The 23,404-nt window shown below is 40.4% G+C and overlaps 1 protein-coding gene across 1 annotated transcript in view; it reads left to right on the forward strand.

Moving 5' to 3' along the window:
* Window positions 1-23,404, forward strand: part of LOC109037612 (uncharacterized) — a 144,884-nt gene that overhangs the window by 98,485 nt on the left and 22,995 nt on the right. The window contains exon 3 of the mRNA XM_019052374.2: window positions 8,966-10,090. Within this exon, the coding sequence (XP_018907919.2) occupies window positions 8,966-10,090 (1,125 nt within the window). The remainder of the gene's footprint in view (window positions 1-8,965; window positions 10,091-23,404) is intronic.

Genomic DNA, 23,404 nt, shown 5'->3' on the forward strand with positions numbered 1-23,404 from the left:
AAATTTCACGTAAAGCACGATTTGTTTAATGAAACCTACTAAAATTGACTCCCAGCCAAGATATTCGTTGTTGCATGCAAAAATTCAAACTTCTCGCTGAAAGAAAAAACAAGAATCTACTTGAGTTGGATCGCATACTGAGTCTCTGCAGTATGAAAATATGCCAACCTCAATCTCGGCGTTGCGGCTCAGCTATGGCACGTTGTTCCCATACTTAGAAGAACCAAAGGTGGGAAAGGAATACCGCTTTGTTGAAAAGCCTGTCAGAACCGTTGTAATTATGCGCGATTTGGTGCAAGTAAAATCTTGTTTTCTTGTGTGTGGGAAATTCAAATTTGTCGTAACCGTTGTCAAGTAAAAACGTAAATATCTTGGCTGGAATTCAATATCTGTAAGGTTCGTTGCATGAAACGTGTTCAATGTGAAATTTTGAAGAGAAATCTTTTATCAGAATGCTTAAAGTCGTAACTTGTCCAGTGGTCCATTGCAAAATCATCTGATGGATGCAGCATAGCAAGTTTGGAGACTCTAACGCAAAGATAGAAAAAACGGCGGCTACATATTTTAATGCATTGCTTGTCGGTATCAAACGTCCAAAATATTTCTGCCGTGAGATGGGCAAATTTGGACCCTTTCAGACTTTCTCTCCTTTGGTGCAAACCAGCGTCTCCCCGCATTCATATTCGTCGGCAAGAGACAAAGGCTGAAAAGAGATCTAGGCGAAGTCCTAACTGCGCCGTGACCGCCACTCGCAGGAGCGTGGTACAAGTACCGCGGCGATTATCGATTTCATTTCCCCAGGATAAAGAATCTGAGCCCAGATAAGCGAAAAGCGACTGCGCAGCCAGGATACTGACACGGTGGCGCGTTCGCCTGACCGTCAGGAAAAAGGGAACTTTCGGAACTTCCTCGTGCGGTGATCGGGCGAACGCTCGCTCCGAGCGGCAACGTTGGACCGGAGGCAGAAAAAAAAGCTCGGATCTGTGAAAGAGACCTGAAATCGCTGCAGATGACAAGTTGTGATAAATGAGTCCCTCTATTAGGAAATAATAATTCCATTGTTTATGTGCACACACACCGGACAGAAGCTACTTGAGTTCGGACTCTGATGGCCGTTTAATCCCAGCGATGCCGGTTTAGTCCATCTTCGACCGGGATAGAGATCTCCAGGAGTACCTAGAGGGATGAAAAAAATTTGATGAATGGACATGAAATATTTAACGAATTCTGCACGATTGGCGACTCATAGTTTGAGGATTACTCGTTGAGATTAACTTTCGTGTTTCTGGAACGATGATGACCGATGGGTAACATGGTAAGCCATGTGTTAGACAAACAAGACCCAGACGACTATTTTGCTTGGCCAACTGTTCAACTGCGACACTCACCTGTCATCATGATGCAAGGATGAGTCCCATAAGCAAATGCAAGTCGAATTCCTTTTCGAAAATATATTTCACGTCAACTAAATGGCAAGTTTGTTTGCTCTAGAGTAAACATGTATGCTGATTTCCGGGCTTCCTTTTCGAGTATCGCGTAATTAGTTCATATAGGTAGTTTTATGTATGGAAAAAATACTCAGTCGTATAGTGCTATGTTTGGTTTAACTCACTAAACATACATAGCAAATTGTATCACTATTATATTAATCAATATTGCAGAATATAATACACAGAGAAAAAAGAAAATAATACGGCTCTAAAATTTCAACCCAATTATTTCATGTATATTTTTTTAGGGGAAAAAAGACTTTGAAATTTGTATAGCATCAGTATTAAAGCATTCCATGGGTTTTCACCAATTTCAGTGCTCAGCAGATCTTGATCTGTTTGGACAAATATACTGGGTGTGGCGAATTGAGGTCGTTCTCTCCGAAAGTGAGTTCTCTCCATTTAATCTTCTGTAATCTAACAAATCAAAATAAAATTTAGAACAGATAGAGGGCAGGCTCAAATGAAGTCACGAATTTTAACTCAAATATGTTGATGCCTTAAACTCACTCTCATCGACAAAGGAACGATTTTAATACTGTTTATAGAAGCAGTACGTATTTCATGAAAAGGGAAATCACTAAACCTATATTATTGTCGTAAAAACTGCACTAGATTCAATTGGAATACAATAATTACTGTAATTGTAATGATTGCTCCGACTGATGACTCTATAATTTGTAAATCAGAGATGGCAGGATGGTCGTTTTTTAACATCACTCTCACACGCAAAGTAAATCTGCGGAAAACTGCTAACACTCATGAAAAAGTTGCGTGACTAGTTTTTGGCACGACCGGTCAGAAAACTGCGAAATCATTTAAACACTAAGTGAAGCGGGCTAAACGTAGTTTACATACCCAAAAAATAAAACTAAATAAAACCCTCTTTGTCTAAAAAGGCAATAATTAATTCGGAGTGAAAACTTAGGCATTGTAAAACGATGTTGATCTGAAGGTCTACATTCTGACATTTTAAACATATACGTTAGACATTTCGGCAAGAAAAGGATTATCGGGCATTTTTCCCCGATTTGACCTTTCCCACGACTCGGAATTTGCGTGTCAACTTGATGTATTGACCCACCAAAATTTCGTCGATCGCCCAAAACAAATGAATGCAAATGGCTTAACGACTGCACATCATTAAACAGAGTTCGTATACATGACTTCTTAATGACGACGATCAAAACTCGAATCGATCGCCTGTTACCTCGCTTAAGGAATTCGGGTATGAAAAAATGTAATACTTAATGATAATCAGGAGAGTTAAATAAATAGCATCAATATCCATTGATTCTGCAGATTTTTGAGACGCGGACTTTCTCCCTTTCCTGCCATTAACATTTAAATACATAAATATATGGGTAAACAATGACATCTTGACGCGGGCCGGACTCATTTTGAACCTGTTTAAACTTCCAAAAAAGGGCGTTACTGCATTATACTGCAGAGAAAAATAGCTCTACCGACATTCCGTTTTTCGGTATTTTTATAACATCGCTGAGGCTTTGCCGTGCAATGACACCGACAATTAGGAGGATACGTGGACTTAATGGAAGGTACATCGGCAATGACGTCAAACGAATATTGTCAACCGTATATCTAAGGTGAAACACCCAAACTTGTTGGCTCTGTTAAAAGTCTCCGCTCCTATTATTTTATTTTTTTTTTCTGGATGCGAATCAACATCATTACGTGAAGTTTTCACAGAATTTTCCTCGTACAGAACAGAAATATCACGGAAATTTTAAAGAATGAGCGTTAGTTTTTCTCTTCAAAAATAAAGTATGGCAGGAAGTCTGCAACGTCGCAAACCGGGACACGTGGTTTGGAACTTTCCCGTCTACATGTTCAATAATTGATGCATTGCACTCTTCTGAATTGAGAAAAATGAGTAATAAATATGCTTGCTGCTCGCTATCATCGCGTTTATTATACCTCAACCTAGATCTGAAACCAAAGGATTGTAAAGTTAGTTAAATTTTTGACACTTCCGACAAGAATTCGGAACGTGTAATAAAATTAACACCTCTGAAAGGATACTTTTTAAAAGACACAATTTGGTGATCATACGAACCATAAAGTCCTCCAGATCAGATCACATAGTATCTATTTGGAAAATAGAGAAAGCTTTTCCAAATGAGTCAATTGCAATCTGATGTCAGAGAGAGAAGGAAATTTTTTTTAAGAAAAATGGATTAAAAATTACCCAGGTTCACAACCATCGTAAAAAAAATTGAGTCTCCCGCTTCAAAAAACATACTATGTCAAACACATTATTTGACGTAGATGAATCACTCCGGTTCACCAATGAACTCAAAACTGGAAGAGCTCGCCGTTTCAATACATTTTCATGATAAAAACAAATAAAAAAAGTACTGCTACATCTTAAACTTAATTTGAAAAGATATCGGGAAAATTGCGTTTTTATGTCCCTTATTTTTTATTTAAAAAAAAACTGCAACATATTCTGGCGGCCATTTCGAGCTGCAAATGGTATTGTGAAACTAGGGTGGCTCATTCATGTAAAATTAAATATTTGCCGAAAGGAAGGGCTTCAGCCTTTCTCTAGATTTGCTCATCGTAGTTTTGAAAATTTGGTTGGCATATATAGCTAACCACCTTACGCCAGAATAACAACATTAAATAAAACCACTATAACGACCTCTTTTGCGGTATCAAACAGGGCCGTATTCATCAACTTGCCGCCCATGGGTCGCCTATATTTTTCCGCTCCCTTCTCATTAGTTTTGAAACTCGATAAAAACCATCAAATGAACGTGCCAGCGGGAGAGGGGTGCATAAGACGCATTTATTCGTGTTGAACCCATTTTTTGGGAAAGCCCTGTCAACGCTACTAGCAAAAGTTCACGGAACTTTGCGCGAAAGTTAAGTCTCGTAAACTTATCTCTGTGTGGACAAGGCCTTCCATTCATAAGAATGGAACGAAAAAATTATGAAAGAACAAACATAAATGTGGCTCAATGATTGTAACTTCCGCCGCCGCGCCGCGCAGACCGCACCGTTTTTGGCGCAATGCGTGAAGTATTCCGACAGTCTTGTAGGCGCTATGCGTTTCACGCCGACCGCTACTGTACGCACTGTGTTGGACGCAATGCGTGAAGTATTCACGCAGTCTTGTAGGTGCTATGCGTTTCACGCTGACCGCAGTTGCATTACCGCACTGTGTTTGGCGCAATGCGTGAAGTATGCATGCAGTCTTGTAGGCGTTAATATATGTTACATGCCGATCGCCGCTCCGAGGGCTTCTCCTTTTCATCTCAAGTCCTCGTTATCATTTCTCTCTACGTCGCGCCGTTCTAGGCCAAATTGCGTGTTTGGTTTCTCTCGTAACTCGACTTATTGAGGGTGCTGTCTCTTGTATCACTAAGAGACGACAGAATTAGAAATTAGTATACTCTCAGGAAATGACAGATTTTGTCACCTTTTCTCGTTTGTAATTTTGTTTCTATAAATCCGATTTTTTTTCATACCTACACTTTAAAAAATTGCAAATTTTTCCCGCCCCTTAGATTTGCCTCCATGGGCCGCGGCCCATGTGACCACCCCTTTAATCCGGCCCTGGTATCAAACTTAAAAACTCTCATTAAAGATATACGGTTGATTTTTATTAAAATTATTCAGACTAAAATTTATAATAAATCTATATTTGTAATTAACAGCATTAATATCATTTTTTTATGGACAAAATCTAATAATGTTTTACTTAGACAACAGGAACTCTTTTTTCTAGTACTGGCAAAAGTTCGCAAGAGGCCCATTATACAAAATTGGCATCAGGGCTTCGTGTGGAGTTCTATTATTAAAGGAGATCCGACTGGCCGTTGCTGTGGAGTGTGGAGTTGGTCGCCGCGTCTGCTCGATGGCCTACCGGTCGCTCACTATTTGGTCATTAGTTGGCCACTAGTTAGACACTCCTCGGACATTCCGCACACACTACAAGCTCGCTCCCGACACTAAAAAACAATAAATGTCACGCATTGGCGATCGGCGGCGGCCCGTCGGACGAACCTGCCCACGGATTCTGGATCTGGAGCTGGGGCTGGGGAAGAGAGTCGCACGCGATATAAAGTTCTCCCGTTTTTTGCATGTTCCGACTGCCGCCCGCGGCAACTATTATTGCAAACAAAAAGTTTCTTTTTTTTCTTTTGACTTGTCTTCATAAACGATTTAACGTCCGGATTGAGTTGAGTCTTGTGCCTGGAGAAAAATTAATAAAAGGACAAGTGCTCATAAGCACCTGTTTTTCCCATACAATTTTTCAATAATTATTTACTGCGGGAATACAGCCTTCACTTTGCAAATTGTAATTTCTAATATCCAGACAAGATTCAGAGTTTGTCACTGTATCGGGTGTACAAAGTTAGGTCTCCTCAAGTCTTTTTTTGCAAAAAACAGCTAATTTTTCGACGAATTTGCTGTACTATATTTATGAGTGCAAAAGGGATTGGTTGCTCCTTTAATCAAGAAACAAAATATATTGGGGGGGGGGGGGGGTGCCAATTTTGCGATTGTACCTTGTTGAATTACAGCAAAGTATAAAACTTGAATCAGCAACCTTTAAAGATGTAGGTACGTTATGCCCGAAACTTATTTTTTCAGTGAACTCCTGACCCCCTGCCGTATCTACTATCTAGTCTCTAGGGAGTTTCGTAAAATATCTTATCCCCCCCTTTTTTGAATCTTTTCAATCCTCCTCCAGAGGAACATAAGAGTATGAAAATATCTCAATTCTTCAGATTCAGCACTTACAGGGTTTATTTTTTGTGTAAAAGCAATGAGAGGCTTATTTGTCAATATATACTTCAGAAGCTCGTAACATTTTTATTTCTTCTCTTTTTTTAATGGTCATAATTATTTATGACTTAAATTGGCACAATCAAGTGTTGCGTATATGGACTCATTAACTATTATTGTGTGACTTAACTATCGTCTTTTAATCGCAGATTCATTATTTAATTAGGCAAGAGTGATAAAAAGATTTTCGGATTTTAATGCTAAACAGTTGAATGAGAGCCCAATCCATCCCATGAAAGCTGTACAATTTTCAAGCTGTAAGAAGTCTTTAATATGCAAACACTTTGGTGCATTCGCTTAAACTTAACATCATCAATGCGCTTTCTCTACCGCATTTTTATGTGCCTCATTACATATTCGATGCACTGCCCCTAAATTTGAACAGGACAGAGCAAAAAAGAACCAACGTTTTGGAAAATAATAAAAAATTTGCAAATTATTAATTGATGAGCAGAGACCTTATCCTCGACGAACTTCTATTCCCTCCCTTTTATCGCCGAATAAATGAAGGCTGATGAATGTATTTCTTCGGTAACCGTTTCCCCGAGAGTCCGACTAAAATCGCGTGGATCAGGAAAAAAAAGTGAGACAACAGAACCACACTGACCCAGATAAATAAATAATTGGTGAACAGGTATGTAAAAGTGTATGCTGTAAATCTGGTTGTTCAGCCGATACATTTAAGTGCGTTCAGAACGCAAACTTGCATTCCAATTACTCATACAAAAAACGCAAAAGTGCCGCGGGCGAGAACAAAATAAAGAGTTCTCGTTGGTTCGGAATTAATAAGCACTACACAGCGGCTATGCTCGAAGCCAGCAGTAAGTTGAATGGCCCCCCAACTCGACAGTGGAACCGTGCGTGAGGGGGAAATCATTGTCTTGCAAAATGAGCGGTTGCAAATATAACGACCTATAATTTGATGGGCTAATATTCCGTCAAAATATGACTTCTGAGGAGCCCCCCCACGTACCGACACTTCTACACTAATTTTATTTCAAGCGAATTTTGCCGTGCAGACACTGTGAGAAATGAAAAATTCTTGGAGAGGCGAGCTCGGTTAATAGAGCACAAGAAACCTCAATACTAACAAAAAAAAATATCCTTAAACTTGAAAAATTTGGCGGTAATTTAAATTCAACAGAGGAATGTGCTCTGTAATTGATAACGTACACTTTTCGCAATTTTAAATGATTTTATATGTATATATCGCTATTAGATAGATATTAAATAGATATAACTTGATCGCCACAAGAGACCCTCTTTGCAGGGTCTGGTTTAAGGAATAAAGATGTAAAATTATGACCCATGCCGTAGTTACATATTTATACTGGCAAAAACTGGCTTTTCAGATATACCTCGAATTTTATTGAATTTCAAACGGAATAGGAATTGAGAAAATCTAGGAAATTTAGAAAAACATACGATACTAATGATAGAAATAAATTAAAATATTGATCTTATGTAATGCACATTAGTTTTAGCATAGGTTAAACATTCTCAATCATGAATAAATAATCAATTTGAGAAAATCACGAGGAGAAAATTTATTTTTCTCATGTTTTTATTCACTCAAACCTACCTCTTTTTTAAACGGAGGCAAATACGTAATCCTCTCTTTGAAAACATTTCAAGAGGATTTTCGCAATTTCCAAATAGGTAAAAACGACGATGATTAATGATGACAGGAAAAATTAGCCCCTTACTTTTTTTTTGATTTGAATTCCTAAGACTGAAAATTGTGAAAATGTAGAGCTAGATAGATTTGAAGGGAAATGACCACCAAAAACTTTCTGGTTCGTGAGAAAGAGGACAAGACGGCGCGGCGCGAGTAAGCGCGTTCATTTTCCTGCGATGGTCACTCCTATCTCATAATTTAAATGATAGATGGCTGTGGAGGAGCAACAAGTGGACCGTTTTAATCTATAACGAGGCCAGCCGCCTTTGCCAGCCCCTGATGACTATAATTTTCCTCTCTCCGATTCACCATCTGGCTTTGATAATGATTTAAATAAGTTGTTAAAAACACTAACCGCTAGTTTCCGCTAGCTTTTTGATTATTTATGCGACTTAAGTAAATACGCAGTCTTCCTCAGAGTGTCGGTTGCCATTCAATAGCTTCCACTGCGTTCATCCCACTCTACCAAAAAAGAATCGCGGATTTTAGGCCCCGATTTCTTTATTGTATAAAAATGAATTTTTGTTGATGCTCTACGCAGATTTTCAAACTTCTGCTCGTTATTTATTCGCGGACTGTGAGCATCCTACGAAAATTTCAAATTTGATTTGAGTAATAACCATTTCATGTGCTTTAAGAAGTAATCCCTAACGTGACATTGACACTAAAGTAAATTCATTTTTTTATTTTTGTTTTCTTGTTTTTTGACTCACCCACGCTTAATGACACTTGTTGATCAAAGCGGGATGTGCACTTAAGCGCTTTAAAACAGTTTTGAATGTAAGCGTAAAAAACTTATTTCACGTTACGCTTTATTGAGAAAATAAATCTTAGATTCTTCCCATCCCGCAGAGGTGCCGTGCATACTTATAGAGTAAAATCGAATTAGGAGCAAAAATGTAGAAAACTGTAAGATTGTTCTCCCTTTGTTCCTTTTCTTCTCCATGAGTCTAAGCCTTCGATTTTATGTTTGTTTCAGGAGATCCTCCTCATACACAGAAAGAAGAAACAAGCAACTGTGATCCTGCAAGACGTGCAGGCAGAAGACATGGAGTCCTTGCTTTGCTTTCTGTACAGTGGCGAAGTTACACTTCCGGAAAAGCGCCTCGAATCGTTCATGAGTCTCGCCCACCAATTAAAAATCTCCGTCTTCATAGATCAACATCTCTACGAACGCTCCATTACCCTTGGCCGGCATTCTGGCGCGTCAGATTCAAAAAGCTCAGAGCCCAGAAACGACCGAACTCAACCCGGAGTTGAGCAAGATAAGAAAGAAAACCTCCTGGTCGGGAGCAAATCCGAAATAGGGCCGGAAATAAGCGGGAGCTGCTGGGTTGGAGGCAGTCCCACCGGAAGTAAAAGAGCATGGCAAAGCCCGGAACGGGAGTGCCCCCAGTGGAAGCGGAACTTTGACTGTGATACAAAACCACCGCCCCTGCCGCAGACTCAGGACCAGGGACAAACGGACGTCCTGAAGGAGAGCTATCTGATCGCCCAGAAGCTGGGGACCCTCGAGGGTGGCGGCCAGTTCGAGCGCTACGACCAGTTCCTCTCGCGGATCGAGGCCAGCGCCAAACCGCCGCACTTCGAGGTGAAGCCGGAAGCGGAGAACCAGACGGCTTTCCATTGTAACGTTAACTATCAGCACATCCTCAACTCCCTTTCGGGGGGCCCCGACGAAAAGATTCTAGTCACCCCGAGCTGCCATACTAGGTTAAGTCCCCCGGAGCATCTGATCCACTACTTCCACAGTCAACTCAACTACAACTTCGGGAATTTTCCGTACAACTTGAGCAAGGCCCCGGAGTGGCCGTGGATGCCTCCTCATGGACCGTGGGCGCGCCCCGAGGCTCTACCGGAGCCGGTCATCTCGCCGCCGGGGAAGGAGAGGTTCGTGGCGCGCGGGTTGAAGACCCCCGGCGGGATCCTGACCCCCTCGCCGTGGGCCCAGAATAAGATCCCGTGCGTCGGCGGGATTCGGCGACCCACACCCAAGAGGCCCGTCATCGTGCCGCCCTGTCCGCTACCACCCCCTGGACCCACCGTTAGCGAGGAACTTAGCGTTCCAGTCCCGAGCTTAGTCAAGACACACGCATTTACTGAGGTGAGTTCAACATTTTTATCTATTTGTAATGGTAAATGTGCAAGAAAAGTATATCCAGGGTTGCTACAGTCAGGAAATACCGAGAAATTTTTGGGTATTTTTAAAAGTCAGGGAAAACCGGGAAATGTCGGAAAATTCGTTAAATCGGCTCAATTTGCTTTCTGGAATGGGTTTGAGGTTTTGAACAACTTTTACCTGAAAACTATTTTCAATTTTGTCCTCTCAACCATATGTCATATTTTCAATTGTCAGGGAATTCCACAAAAATGTGTCAGGGAAATCAGGGATTTGTCAGGAAATTTTATATTCTGGATTCTGTGGCAACCCTGTATATCGATGGTGAAACCGTGAAAATGCGTATCTCGATTTGCGCCGTTGCAGACTTCCTGTCACGCTTTATTTTCTACATAGAAAACTAATAAAAGTCATTTTTTGACAATTTCAGCGATTTTTCTTCTCTTATTTATATAAAATATTCTGTGAAAACGGCAAACCATGATGTTAGTTCGGTCTCCTTTTGAAGAGTAAAATAGCAGCGAAGATTTCGAAACATCGCAACTGAGATGTCAGTAATGCTGGTCACAGAATTGCGTTTTGGTGGTTTAAACTTGTATTTAAGCCAAAATTAATAGATCTTCCGGAACGCTTCGTTCATTCATACGGCCATTATTAGAGGGGATATCGCCCTTCGAAAAACATGACTAATGATGTCATCCACTGCGATAGCGCATACCGTAGTTTCCTCCACCTTGAATAATTAGAGTAAAAATATTTATCTCTCAGGATGGATAAGAATCATCCATCGATTATTCTTCAAGACAAAAAAAAATAAGAAAAATTACAACGCGTCGACGTAAATTTGTACTTTCACCATCGATTTTTTTCTTCTTATCGGTTCCTTTCTTTCTCCATTCCCGCATAATTTTGGGCATGTTAAACAGTTTTATCTCCACGGTTATAGAAACAAGTGACCGCCGATCTGATTTTCGTACCAAAGGTGAGACTTTCACTGAGGTAAAAACCAATTCAAAGTGATCAAAAATGCGGACCATTTTTAAGTTCAATTGAAATGTAGAATAAATAAAAAAAAATCTCTCGTTGTAAGGACTGAAGACAAATATGTATTATTCAGTAACATATTGCTACCTTTTTGCTCCTACGTCAATCCATTTTAGTTGATATCACGTGCCCCAATAGCTTGTTCCAGATTTCATCAATTCGTTTGTTTTCTAGTCGACTGAAAAAATCGTACTTAATATCAACAGCGAGTATGTGAGGAGACTTCGTTTGGAACTGTATGATTAGACACAAATTACGTCGAGCATGTTTCATGAATTACGTTTAAACCACTATGGGAAGGAAACTGAACTTTGCGCACAGTTTTTTACGAAGGGGAAGGAGGGTGAGGCCAATGCCTCCGTAAGCTTGTCACTATCATAAAAAATAATAATTTCCATTTAATAATGCTAGAAATTTTGCAGGTATTTTTTTTTATTTTTTGGTAAAATTAGGGGGAGGTGATTAAGCCAAGCTTATGTAATACAAAAATAGGGGCGAGAGGTTGGCTTAAGGGTGGCTTATAGGGGGAGGGGGGTCACAGAGTCGAATGGCTTACGCAACGGCTTTTAGTCGTGAAAAGATGTGAGGAACTACTGCACACTAACATAGAGACTTAAACGCAAGGATAAGAAAGATAAACCAATGTGCAATATCCATCAAGAGGCTTGATTTTTACAAGTGTTATTATTATCCGTGTTGTCAGCTACATATTTTGTTAACGCAACCTTCATAACGTAATTTTCGCTCAATTTAGGTCATTCAAAAATGAATTTTGATATTATTGATAAGCTTCTAACAGCAAAAATTTGAGCTTTTGCATTAAAATTTTATGATTCTAATGAGAAGCATGTATTTAATTCTTAGCAATTTCAGCACTAGAAGAAAAGTAGCACAATATACGTCTCTCAAAATCTTGAAAACTGACTATGGGCAGTCTCTTTCAACCCAATTAGTTCAATATTTAAAGTGTACTCTCTGGATCCTTCACTTTCGAATCATGACAGTTGCTAGCCGGGGGAAATGCAAACGTCAAATAATTCTCCGTGCATTTCTTTTTGCAAGAATTCCTCTAGAAATGCTCTCAATGGGCATGAGTAAATGAAAGCAACTTATGATGATTGTCCAAGTCCGTTTTTGATTGCCTGTCCATTAAACGCATCGCGGACTGGACCCGCCCAGACCCGAGTTCCGCACTTTTACCGTAGCTCTGGTGTTAATGAAACAATGATGAGATGATCTTCGCCTAGACCCACTGATGCCACGTTCTAAGTCTGAGTGTTGATTTTCTTTTTAAAGTGAAAAAGTAACTAGTTCCTACCGGGCGTATCCCGCGATTTAATTTTCAAATAAATCTACTTGAATCCTTGAAAATGCGATCCTAAGTATCTTACAGAATTATTTTCCTCAAAGCTATTTGAAAAGTATTGAAGCACATGAAGTCACCAGACTTCAAATTTCTAAAAAATCTATCATTTTATTCGAACCACGGAATGAGGTGCTAGCGCTCTGTCGCATCTTCTTAGGGGACAGGGTTTCTACGCGTGTAATCAGCTTATCACCATAAACTCCTCAGAGTTTTCGTGTTTCGAGCTTTGCCCTCAGCGGGCTGATTATTGAATTTGATAGACAAAGCGATAGACGAAGAAGACATAGGGAGTATGAAGCGATCCTATTGGTTCAAATGTGTGGCTCCTAATTGACTGAGGGATAAAATGATGGACTAACTATAGGGTCTCTCGTGGGTTACCATTAATTAGTCTATTACCTACATTCTTTGTCCATTGCAACCACACACTTCCACCAACAGGACCCCTCCATATCCCATTTCTCTTCTTTGTCCATAGCTTTGTCTATCAATTTCAATAATCGGCCCTCAGGTTTTACATCCTACTAACAAGTCGCTCTTATAGCGCTTCTGTGCGCTCTGCGACTCCCAGCCGCCACTGATAGCGATTGTGTCAATGCTCCTCCGGCAGATTGCATCTCCTCATTTCCTACCTTATTCCCTCTATCCACGATTTGCATCCATTTATCTTCAAATCCGAGTCCTGGAAAAAAACGGTTATATTCCCCTCAGGTGACGCCCGCGCCTCAAGACTCTCGAATGATACGTCAGAACGTCGGTATTATCTAATGATGTAGAGTCGTTTGATGACTCGGGATCCTGGCAACGTCGAGGATTGGGTCAGTTTACGTTTGCGTTTCCGCTTTCCTATGCAGCGTTATCAGGGGGGAGTTTACCGCTCGGCGTTTCACACTCACATGCCATTTTGCACTTGCTGACTCATCGCCACTCGCGAGTGCAGTGAGTGCACCGCGCCGATGAGGCGGGAGGCTTCGGCACTTTGTTCTCCGACCATTCATCTAATCGCACCAAGCCTCACTCTGTGACGTAAGAACGTATATGTATTTCCTCATGAGCCCCGGAAGTATAGAGTTATATACGGGGACAGGGCTCATAGGGAAATTGAGTTACGCTCTTACGTCAGGTGGCGACGAAATTCAACCGGTGCTGTGTCTACCTGCGTGTGAAACGTGCGCTCCAAGAGGCATAAACCAATACGCAACGTCCGATCCTGGATACCAACATTGATCCATCAGAATTAACATAGTCTATTGGTTCTTGCCACGACACCTACGGACTATTTGTTGAAATTATAGACAAAGCTATGGACAAAGCGATAGATGAAGCGATGGACAAAGATGCTGTAGGAAACGTGGAACGATCTTATTGGTTGGAATGGGTGGTTCCCATAGACTAAGGGAGAAAGTGATGGACTAACTAAAGAGTCCCTTGTGGGTTGCCAATAGTTTGTATTTTACGTACCTCTTTTGTCCATTGCAAGCACCTGCTTCCACCAATAGGATTCTTCCATATCTCTGTTGCCTTCTTTGTCTATAGCTTTGTCTACCAATTTCAACAATCAGCCCGCGGCAAGAGCATTCTAAAAAAGTCTTTATCGATAGCTAAGGGACAATACCGCCTTTCTGCAAGCTGCATGGTGGTTTTGCATGAGGATGAAAACAATTCTCCATTTTTGTGATTTGATGGCTGTAGATTTGGAATTTTTCCATACATTTTAGCGTCACTATCGCGCTCCCATGCGGAATTGGAAAAAACTAAAATGTATCAGCTTGCGTACTGTACTGTGAAATGAAGAAAAATCGCTCGCTCATTTTGGCCAAATTGTAAGTTCTAGGCGGTATTGTTCCTTACCCCTCGATATGCATTCTATAGTATTCCGAGACCCGCGATATGCATACATACAGGCGTCTCCTACAGTGCACTCTGGCGCGCTGCGACACCCTAACACCCCATGTATCTGACCTCCTAAAAGTTATTTAGTAACAAACATCTCAAGATATCTTCGTTGACGTTCTGCCGCCATCCCCTCACAGGATGCCTCTCTTTCCTTCCCCTTTCTCCAGCAGGAACCAAATCCAAACAGAGGAGACTCGGAAAAGCATCTGAATTATCCGAGCCCTTAATCAGGCAGTCGTCAATCTGATAGGAAGGGAAAGTTGTTTTCAGAGTTCGAAAAAATTGTCCGCATTGAGCATTAGTATACCCACCGAGAATTGGACAGAGTTAAGAAGAAAGGAACCAAGCCACATCAGCTAATGCCGCATCTAATCGGTCAATTTATTGTTTTATTTTTTTAAAAACTGTTTTCCGGATTTTTGTGCAAATTTCAGTGAATCTGTTTCCTAGTGCGAAGAAAATTCCTTAAAATTTCCAAAGAGATCCGCACAAACGTTCTCTTGTAAAAATGTAAATTGCCCCTTTAAATTTAGTAATAGCTGATGTGGCTTGGTTCCTCTCTGTTAAACGCGGTCCAATTGTTAAACTGTGTTCTGTATGATTTCATGCATATCTGCGCTGCAGTGAAGTGCACTGGACACTCTCTCGGGGCCACCGTGCTTCTCCGTAGTAGAGTAGAATAGCGGAGAAGGTAAATAGGTACCCGATTGTTTCAGCGCTGGCGGGTGTTTGTTTCTTCGCCGACCGCGAGAGAGCGCCGCGGTTGCCTCCGCGGCCGCGGCCGCTGTCCAGCCCTAATTGTTGCGCCCGAGTGCTCTTTGATAAGTTCAGTTTTAATTACTTGTGTCCCTCAGGGTCCGCAGTAATCAGCTGAGAAGTGTCAGTGTGGGAAAATTCCGCGGGCCGCTGCAAAGTCACTGTGCGCTGTTGCCGGATCAGCATAGTCACCAGGGTGTCTACAAGTCCGGAATTTCCGGAAAGTCCGGAAGTAGTACTGATTTTTCAAGGGCGGTCCGGAGGTACTGAGAAAGTCCGGAAATTCCGCGAAAAGGTCCGGATTTTTTTTATTTTTGGTCATTTTTGTCGCAATTTCAAATTTTTGAAATTTTTCTAATTTCGTCAAATGGAGGTACTGAAAAAGTGCGGAATTTTATCAGCTGAGAAGTGTCAGTGTGGGAAAATTCCGCGGGCCGCTGCAAAGTCACTGTGCGCTGTTGCCGGATCAGCATAGTCACCAGGGTGTCTACAAGTCCGGAAAGTCCGGAAATAGTACTGATTTTTTAAGGGCGGTCCAGAGGTACTGAAAAAGTCCGGAAATTCTGCGAAAAGGTCCGGATTTTTTTTTATTTTTGGTCTTTTTGTCGCAATTTCAAATTTTGGAAATTTTTCTAATTTCGTTAAATGGAGGTACTGAAAAAGAGCGGAATTTTTCTGTTGAAGGAGGTACTGAATTCCTGAGAAAGTACTGAAAAAGTACTGTAAAAGTTCTTATTTTTGACCAGCCTGTTTTAGTAGACACCCTGGTCACGAATTTCTTAATGATTCCCTAGGGAGATCGTCTCTAATTTTACTCTTGTTTGTCACAAATCACAGGGTTTAAAAATGGATCGCATTCAGCAAAAAGGAACCGGCGCAATTACAGTGTTTTCAAATTTGTGCAACTACCTCCTTTTTTTTAAAAATAATCCATATACGCACAATATTACAATTCACACAATTACTTTCCTTTGAAATAGACTATTTTTTGGTGGGAAGCAAAAAAAAATTGCTGTTCTGGGAAATTTTTAAAGAATTTTGATAAAGCAACATTTTTACAAAACTGTATTCGCGCTAGTTCCTTTTTGCTGAATGTTATCCAAATAATGTAAATAAATAACTCACAATTACCCGAAGAATCATGGAAACCTGAAATTATAACCAAAATCACACCAAAGAAACAGGGCCGGATTTACTTACTTGCCGCCCGTGGGCCGCCTGTATTTTGCCGCCCCATTCTCATTCGTTTTGAAACATCAATAAAAAGCATCAAATGAACGTGCCAGCGGGGGAGGGGTGCACAAGACACGTTTACTTGTGTTGAACACATTTTTGGGAAAGCCCTGTCAACACTACTAGCAAAAGTTCACGGAACTTTGCGCGAAAGTTAAGTCTCGTAAACTTATCTCTGTGTGGACAAGGCCCTCCATTCATGAGAAATGAACGAAAAAATTATGAAAGAACAAACATAAATGTGGTTTAATAATTTTAACTTCCGCCGCCGCGCCACGCTGACCGCATTGTGTTTGACGCAATGCGTGAAGTATTCATACAAGAGTAGGCGCTACGCGTTTCACGCCGACCGCTGCTGCACATTATGTTTCACGCAATGCGTGAAGTATTCACGCAGTCTTGTAGGCGCTATGCGTCTCACGCGCTGATCGCACTGTGTTTGCCGCAATGCGTGAAGTATTTGTGCAGTCATGTAGGGGCCAATATGTGTTACATGCCGATTGTCGCGCGCGCCGATATTTTCATCTCAGGTCCTCGTTATCGTTTCTCTCTAAGTCGCGCCGTTCCAGGCCAAATTGCGTGTTTGGTTTCTCTCTTAACTCGACTAATTAAAGGTGCTGTCTCTTGTATCACTGAAAGACGACAAAAGTAGAAATTACTATACTCTCAGAAAATTAGAGAGTTTGTCGCCTTTCCTCGTTTGTAATTTTTTTTCTAAATTCGAAATTCTATACCTACATTTAAAAAAATTTCAAAATTTACCGCCCCCTATAGATTTGCCGCCATGGGCCGCGGCCCATGTGGCCACCCCCTTAATCCGGCCCTGCAAAGAAAAATTAAGGGGCTTAAAATGTTTATTATAGAAACTGGGAAATCATGGAAATAAATGCACTATTAAAATCTCAGAATAAAGTTATGATGTACGCTAAAAACTTCAAATGTATACCTATACCTACTTGATAATGGTACAAGCATTTATGCATGCAAAATATGTCTGTCCATCGACTCATGTAAGTTCATTTTCATTTCAAGAGTTTGCAGACTGACCTGACTAAGTAAACGGCCCTTACTTCGGTATGCGATTTGCTTCCGGAAATTTAAATGTTTCCATAATGTCATGTCAATGGATTAAGGATCTACAGAACTCAAGCTGGGTCCAAAGAAGATCCCATTTAATCAACGGATCGAGGTTTCTAACCTCTTGCCTCATCGAGACCATTACTGCCGTGGTAAGGAAAAAGGCTGTATGAACATTCGAGAGTTGCCAAATTTCCTCCAGTAAAATGTTAATTTTTTAGGAAAGATATGAATATTTTCCCTTGAAATTTTTAGATACCATAGATTAAATTGGGATTGAAATCCTGGAAAAATTGGTAGGAAAAGATCCACAAGTTTGCCAGGAATTTCGTATTTTATCGAAGAAAATTTGGCAACACCTGAAGGCTCATACGGCGTTTTTCCTTAGCCCGGCAGATTACAAGACCATTTGCACCATTAAATGAATAGTTGTCAACTAGTTCAGTATCTCACGAAGAAATGCCTTCTAAAATTGCCTCAAATCTAACGCGTGCCAGCTGGTCGACTTTTGACGAAAAAAAGAGTCGCGACTAATGAGGCCTGACCGAAATCAGTACTTCATTTTTGCTTAGTCCAATTAAAAAATCATGCCATTAGTCTCGATAATTCGATAGGAGCAAACATGAGGAAAATTAAGCTTACCTCTTGCTCCCGATAATTCGAATTCAATTAAACCCGCTCGTGTCACGGGCAAGGACATTGAATTATTAAAGGTTTCGCCGACGGAAATGTCTCATCTTCCATTAGTCTGCGCGATGGCGCACGAAGGAATCCCGACTGGACTCGTGGAATCCAATCCCATGACAGTGCAGCTCCTTATTTAGACGCAAGGGGCGGGGTCACCTGTCTGTCATCGGGGAGAGAGCAGGATCACTGCTATGGATATGCCGAAAACTGATTTTGAGTTGAGTGATGACTCGGATTCGCCGATTCAAACATGGTGGGCAAATTGCAAAACGCCGCAAGTCGCGTTGTGTGGTGAGAGCTTTGAGACCGAGAGTCGGTCATTCCCTGAACCTGCGTTTGGTTGTAAAAGCCACACATTGTTAACCCTTTTCCCAACCATACGTGGAGCCAGAAGACCCGGGGGGAGGGGGACATGCCCCCCAGAGATTGTCACCCTCCGGCCAAAGTATAACAAGCGCCATGCGACGTTTCAAAATTTCCGCCGCCATTTTTTTTTTCCAGAAAAATTGCTCAGCGAAGCTATCCGAAATTTCACTGAATTTTCTTTGTGAAAAATTCGGTGAAATTTTCTAACAGATTCATCCAACAATTTATCTGTAAAAAAATAAAATAGTGGCGGAAATTTGTAAACGTCGCATGGCACTTGTGATATTTTTGAAGGAAGGTGACGAAATCTACTTCACCCTTTTTTAAAAACTGTGAGATATTTTGGTGAGTAAACGAGGGACATTTTTCATACCTGAAAATGTGTCTCTATCCTTTTTTAGCTTTTGCTGAACATTTTCTAATACTCTCAAAATCAGTAGGTCAAAAATTCAAGCCATGATTAACATTATTAATGATGTTGTATGCATTTGCGGTGAAGCTTTTCAAAACTGGAAACGGCGCCGGAAAACCGAAATTTCGGTTTTCTCGAATTTCCCGTTTTTCTTCCTTCAACTTCGATTAGGTGCCAAAGGATTGCTTGTTCGGAATTTTTTGTGTTCTTTGCGGTAAATAATGCAGAATTAAGAATACACGTATCCCATTTTCGTATGTCACTTTACAGCACACCTCATCCGACCCCGTTGCGCATCGACGGTGGAACTGTCAGACCACGTACCTCGGTTTTCGATATTTTGCACTTCTCTCTTCTTTCATTTTTTTAATGCAAGACTACTCAACGTCAATTCCTGATAACTTCCGTGCCTCTCCTTCTCTGGGCGAAGAAAACTCTGTGGAAATTTCAAGAGATGATATTGATCCCTTTGATGATATTGTCCTCCTTTAAAAAAATAAAATGGGAGCGGAGATTTTTAAACACCGTTTTAAGCGAGATACGTGGTCTGTTAGTTTCATAGTCGACATACTCAACCCCATAAGCACGCGAAATTTAAAGGAAACCACAAAAATAATCGAGCAAAAACAATTAAACTGCCGAATTCATAGCCTTGCCGAGAAGAAGCCCCAATTTAAAATAATAACAATAAAATAATTTCAAAACGCTCGGATTTAGGTATCCATGGCATTCCATCGGGACTGATATCCTGATATAATTACCCGTCGACGCGAAGAAGTTCTATTTCGAGCACAGCTCAACTTTATCCGAATCGTTGTAGCGATGACAGTTCCTTTCAAGCGATCGTAACTTTCAATCCCAGTATGAACTCCTCTCCTCCTCTCCTCTCCTCTCCTCTCCTCCTCCATTCCTGGAGCCAGACGAAACAGGTGTTTGTTTCCTTCTAATTAGCGGCCGGAGCTGATGAGCTTGTTAGAATGCGTAGCGCGAGCTGATGTGGTGTCTGATTATTAGATCGTGATCACATTCTTGTCACGCAGCATTCCTCACCAAATTCTTTCGTTTCGGGTTGTACTCTCGCAGCTCCGAAGCGGCTAGCAACGAAATGTGCTTTACCGGTTGAGCTGTCTGAAAAGAGAATATCTAAATTATCTACGGAGATGCACTAATGAAAGTTGTCAAAATTTCGTCAACATCGTGACGTGAAACGTTGAGAGGCGCACAAAGGATCGAGTCAATAGGAGAGCTCGGACAATATTTGGAAACTTTAAACGCTTATAACTCCGTTTGTACGAAACTTTCAGGTTCTTAAAGTAGGTCCTTTGTTTTCCTCGTGAAATTTGCTTTCAATAAACGCTCAAAAAAAATTTGACGAATCAAACATCAAACTTTGCAGTTTTGGTAAAACAATTCATGTCCAACCTCTCTGATTGACTTGATCCACTGTGAGGCGATGGAGTAATCAACGAAAATCTATCTTAACCGAAACATCGAAAAAGTTCTTCTCGTGTTTTATGCCTATTTGAATTGAAAGGTAGTATAATTTTTCTTTGCTTTTTCAAGGGTAGGTGCATCTAAAAAATGTTACGCATTTTACAATATATTTTACTTTTTTTTTTTTTTTTTTTTTTTTTTTTTTTTTTTTTTGCGATCAATTCTTTGGTAGCACTTTAGTTGAAACGCGTTCATTCCAGTACTATTATCGCTACATTTTACCTTTCTTTACGCTTTCAAACTTAATGTCACAAAATTTTCTCAAATTCGCCTACAGCTGTGCCGAAAAGTTTACAAATTAAACCACTTATTGTGTAAAACATTCTTAGTTTCAAAGTGTAGATTTATTGTTTTTTAGTTAGATATTCAAAGCCAACCCTAGACGTGATGTTAAACTGGGCCTACATATTAAGACAAATTTAATTGTTTTAAAGTCAATATACTCCGAGAAATGTTTGGAAAAAATCACTAGGTATGACCCCTCAGCTAATTTTCGTGTGTACCAATAGGCGTCCGTGAGAAAAATCTGAACTGGGGATCAGCCTCTTTCTTTTTCTCTATGAGCTTTGATATTTTCCACCCCTGAGTTGCACTGCAAAGCAACTCAGGTTTGCCCCACTTAAAAAAAAAAAAAAAAAAAAAAAAAAATTGCGTCATATAAGTTTGACTTAAAGGGTCGTTTCTTGTCGACAAAGTTTGTTTTTATTTTCGTTAAAGAAACGTTGCTTCGGTGTCATTTTTAAACTTAAACTTAAAGATAACAACACGACGCCTTTTCAACTTAAAAAGAACGAATTTTGCGCTTTAAGTCCAAGTAATATCTCAAGACAAGTTTTTTTTCAGTGCAGTACTCTTCAATTTTTGACTGTCATGATTTTATTTAAATGATGAAATTCAAAACAACCAGTGTCCATCGATGAGATGCTATTAAAGCGGTGAAAATTCATAGAACAACCGCTCATCAATCAAAATTAAGAGCATGGGTTTCGTCCACGGACGAGACACTTTAAAAAATAAATTAACAAGGCCCCAAGTTAACAAATGTCAGGTCTTGAGGCTTTTGGCTGATGACCGTGTCCGGATGCCGCTCAAAGATCGAGCTTGAAATCGTCGCTCCTCTGATGCAAGGGCGTTTCTAGTTTCCCACGTGAGCCTCGAAAAGCGCAGAGTTATACGGAGAACAGAGCTCACGTGGAAATCGAGTCACGCCCTTATGTTAGAGCAGCTACGAAATGAGCGGGAGAAATTTCGGAAAGCTACCTACTTTCGTCGTCCGCCGGAAATCCGATCGGGAAAACATGTCAATCATAGATTTAAACAAGCCTCATCAGTTATTGCTTTTACGATCCAATGTTTCAAGCATTAATTAATCTTAAACCTTAATTAATTTCTTCCGCCTCCTTAAAACTTTGTCTGGACACGTATGAACTTCTGCGAAACTCGGCTGAACCTAGTTAGATGAAAATGACTCTACGCTTGGTTAGCGGTAAATAATCCAGTAATCTATTTTGACCTGCTCTTTGAAAAAAGCCTACCTGTTTGACCAAAGAATTTCAGAGACAAAAATTGATTTACCTTAAGACATGTATCCTCATCAATAAGTTCACTCAGAATAAGTAGAAAAATCCCAAAACTGACTCTTAAGTGAAAAATTAGCGTTTTTAGTTCACATTAGAATAAGAAAATTCAAACTTCCCGGTTAAAAAAGAAAACATTTTTTAGAAATGTGGCTGCGTATTGCTGAACTCGGCTCAAGTGGGGATTGCATTGTGTAAATGGATATTATTTTCAGGAGGATGGAAAAAAACTTAAGTTACTGTGGAATTTAATGGAGTCCATTGTGGGTTTAGAGTGTTGCTGTGCACTATGTCATTCTTCCATGCGGCTTTCAATTTTGTTTTCAATTTTATGTGTCCCTATCTAACCCATGTCATCGGTCGTACAAAATTTCATTTGGTCTTTTTTCAAAATTTTTAGTGGGGATGTGACCAGTTTGCTGAACGCTTTCCATATCACAAAACCAATTATTGCCGTATGCTGTCATTGTTGCGGTCGACTTTGATGACAAACATTCCAAGAGATAGGCTGGCATCTGTCTCCAGCGTCAAAGTTTACGAGGTTGTTGATAACGTGCTTTAAGTTTTAAGGAAAAAGAAACGCTTTCTGTAGCAATTAAAATCCGCTCTCTTTCCGACAGCTGACTAGCTTTGGTTTTCAAGTCAGGCATTGAGACAAAGGTGCGATTGCGACTCTAAAGTCAGTATAAATCTGCCCGCCTCGGGAGAAAGTTAGACTTTATGACATAGTCAAAAAGAGGCAAAAAATTGATCCGAAAATCATAAAAACGGCCGAACACAGCAATCGAGTCAGCGGAACACTGAGGAATGCTCCGTGAGGCTTAATATTCTGTGTCGTTTTACATTTTATTTTAGTCGGACGTTGTTTTTTGCTCGTAATAATCGTTGAGCATCAATTTGAAACTGGTTCGATGAGGCGGGCAGCGGGCAACAAGCGAGAGGAAGAAGAAAAAAAACCTACAAAAATGGGAAAAACAAGTGGGTGACCATCGCAGGCAGACCAAAAAGAGGATAAAACCGGCAGAAAGGTGGAATGATTCGGCTCCGAGACCTGAGGACCATCCGAAATGAAATAAATAATATGATAAATAAAATAAATAAAATGGAGCGATTAAACACATAAATCGACACAAACTTGAAGCAGTCATCGGATTGCGGATCGCGTGGTTGTCAAATCGTAGGAATAGCAATTTTCATTAAAGTCCACAGCCCATTCCATCGCAGGAACGAGTCAGTTGATCTTCTTAAAATACAGAAGGATCGACGCACGAATTGAAATGAAGTAATTAAACACGGTAAAAGTTTAAGTTTTAGCTCTGTTAACATTTTCTGAAAAGTAACTTTTGGATTGTTGTGTTACCTTATACCTACAGAATTCTAGCATACCGCTG

Source organism: Bemisia tabaci, chromosome 3 (genome assembly GCF_918797505.1).
Source record: "Bemisia tabaci chromosome 3, PGI_BMITA_v3".
Lineage (NCBI taxonomy): Eukaryota > Metazoa > Arthropoda > Insecta > Hemiptera > Aleyrodidae > Bemisia > Bemisia tabaci.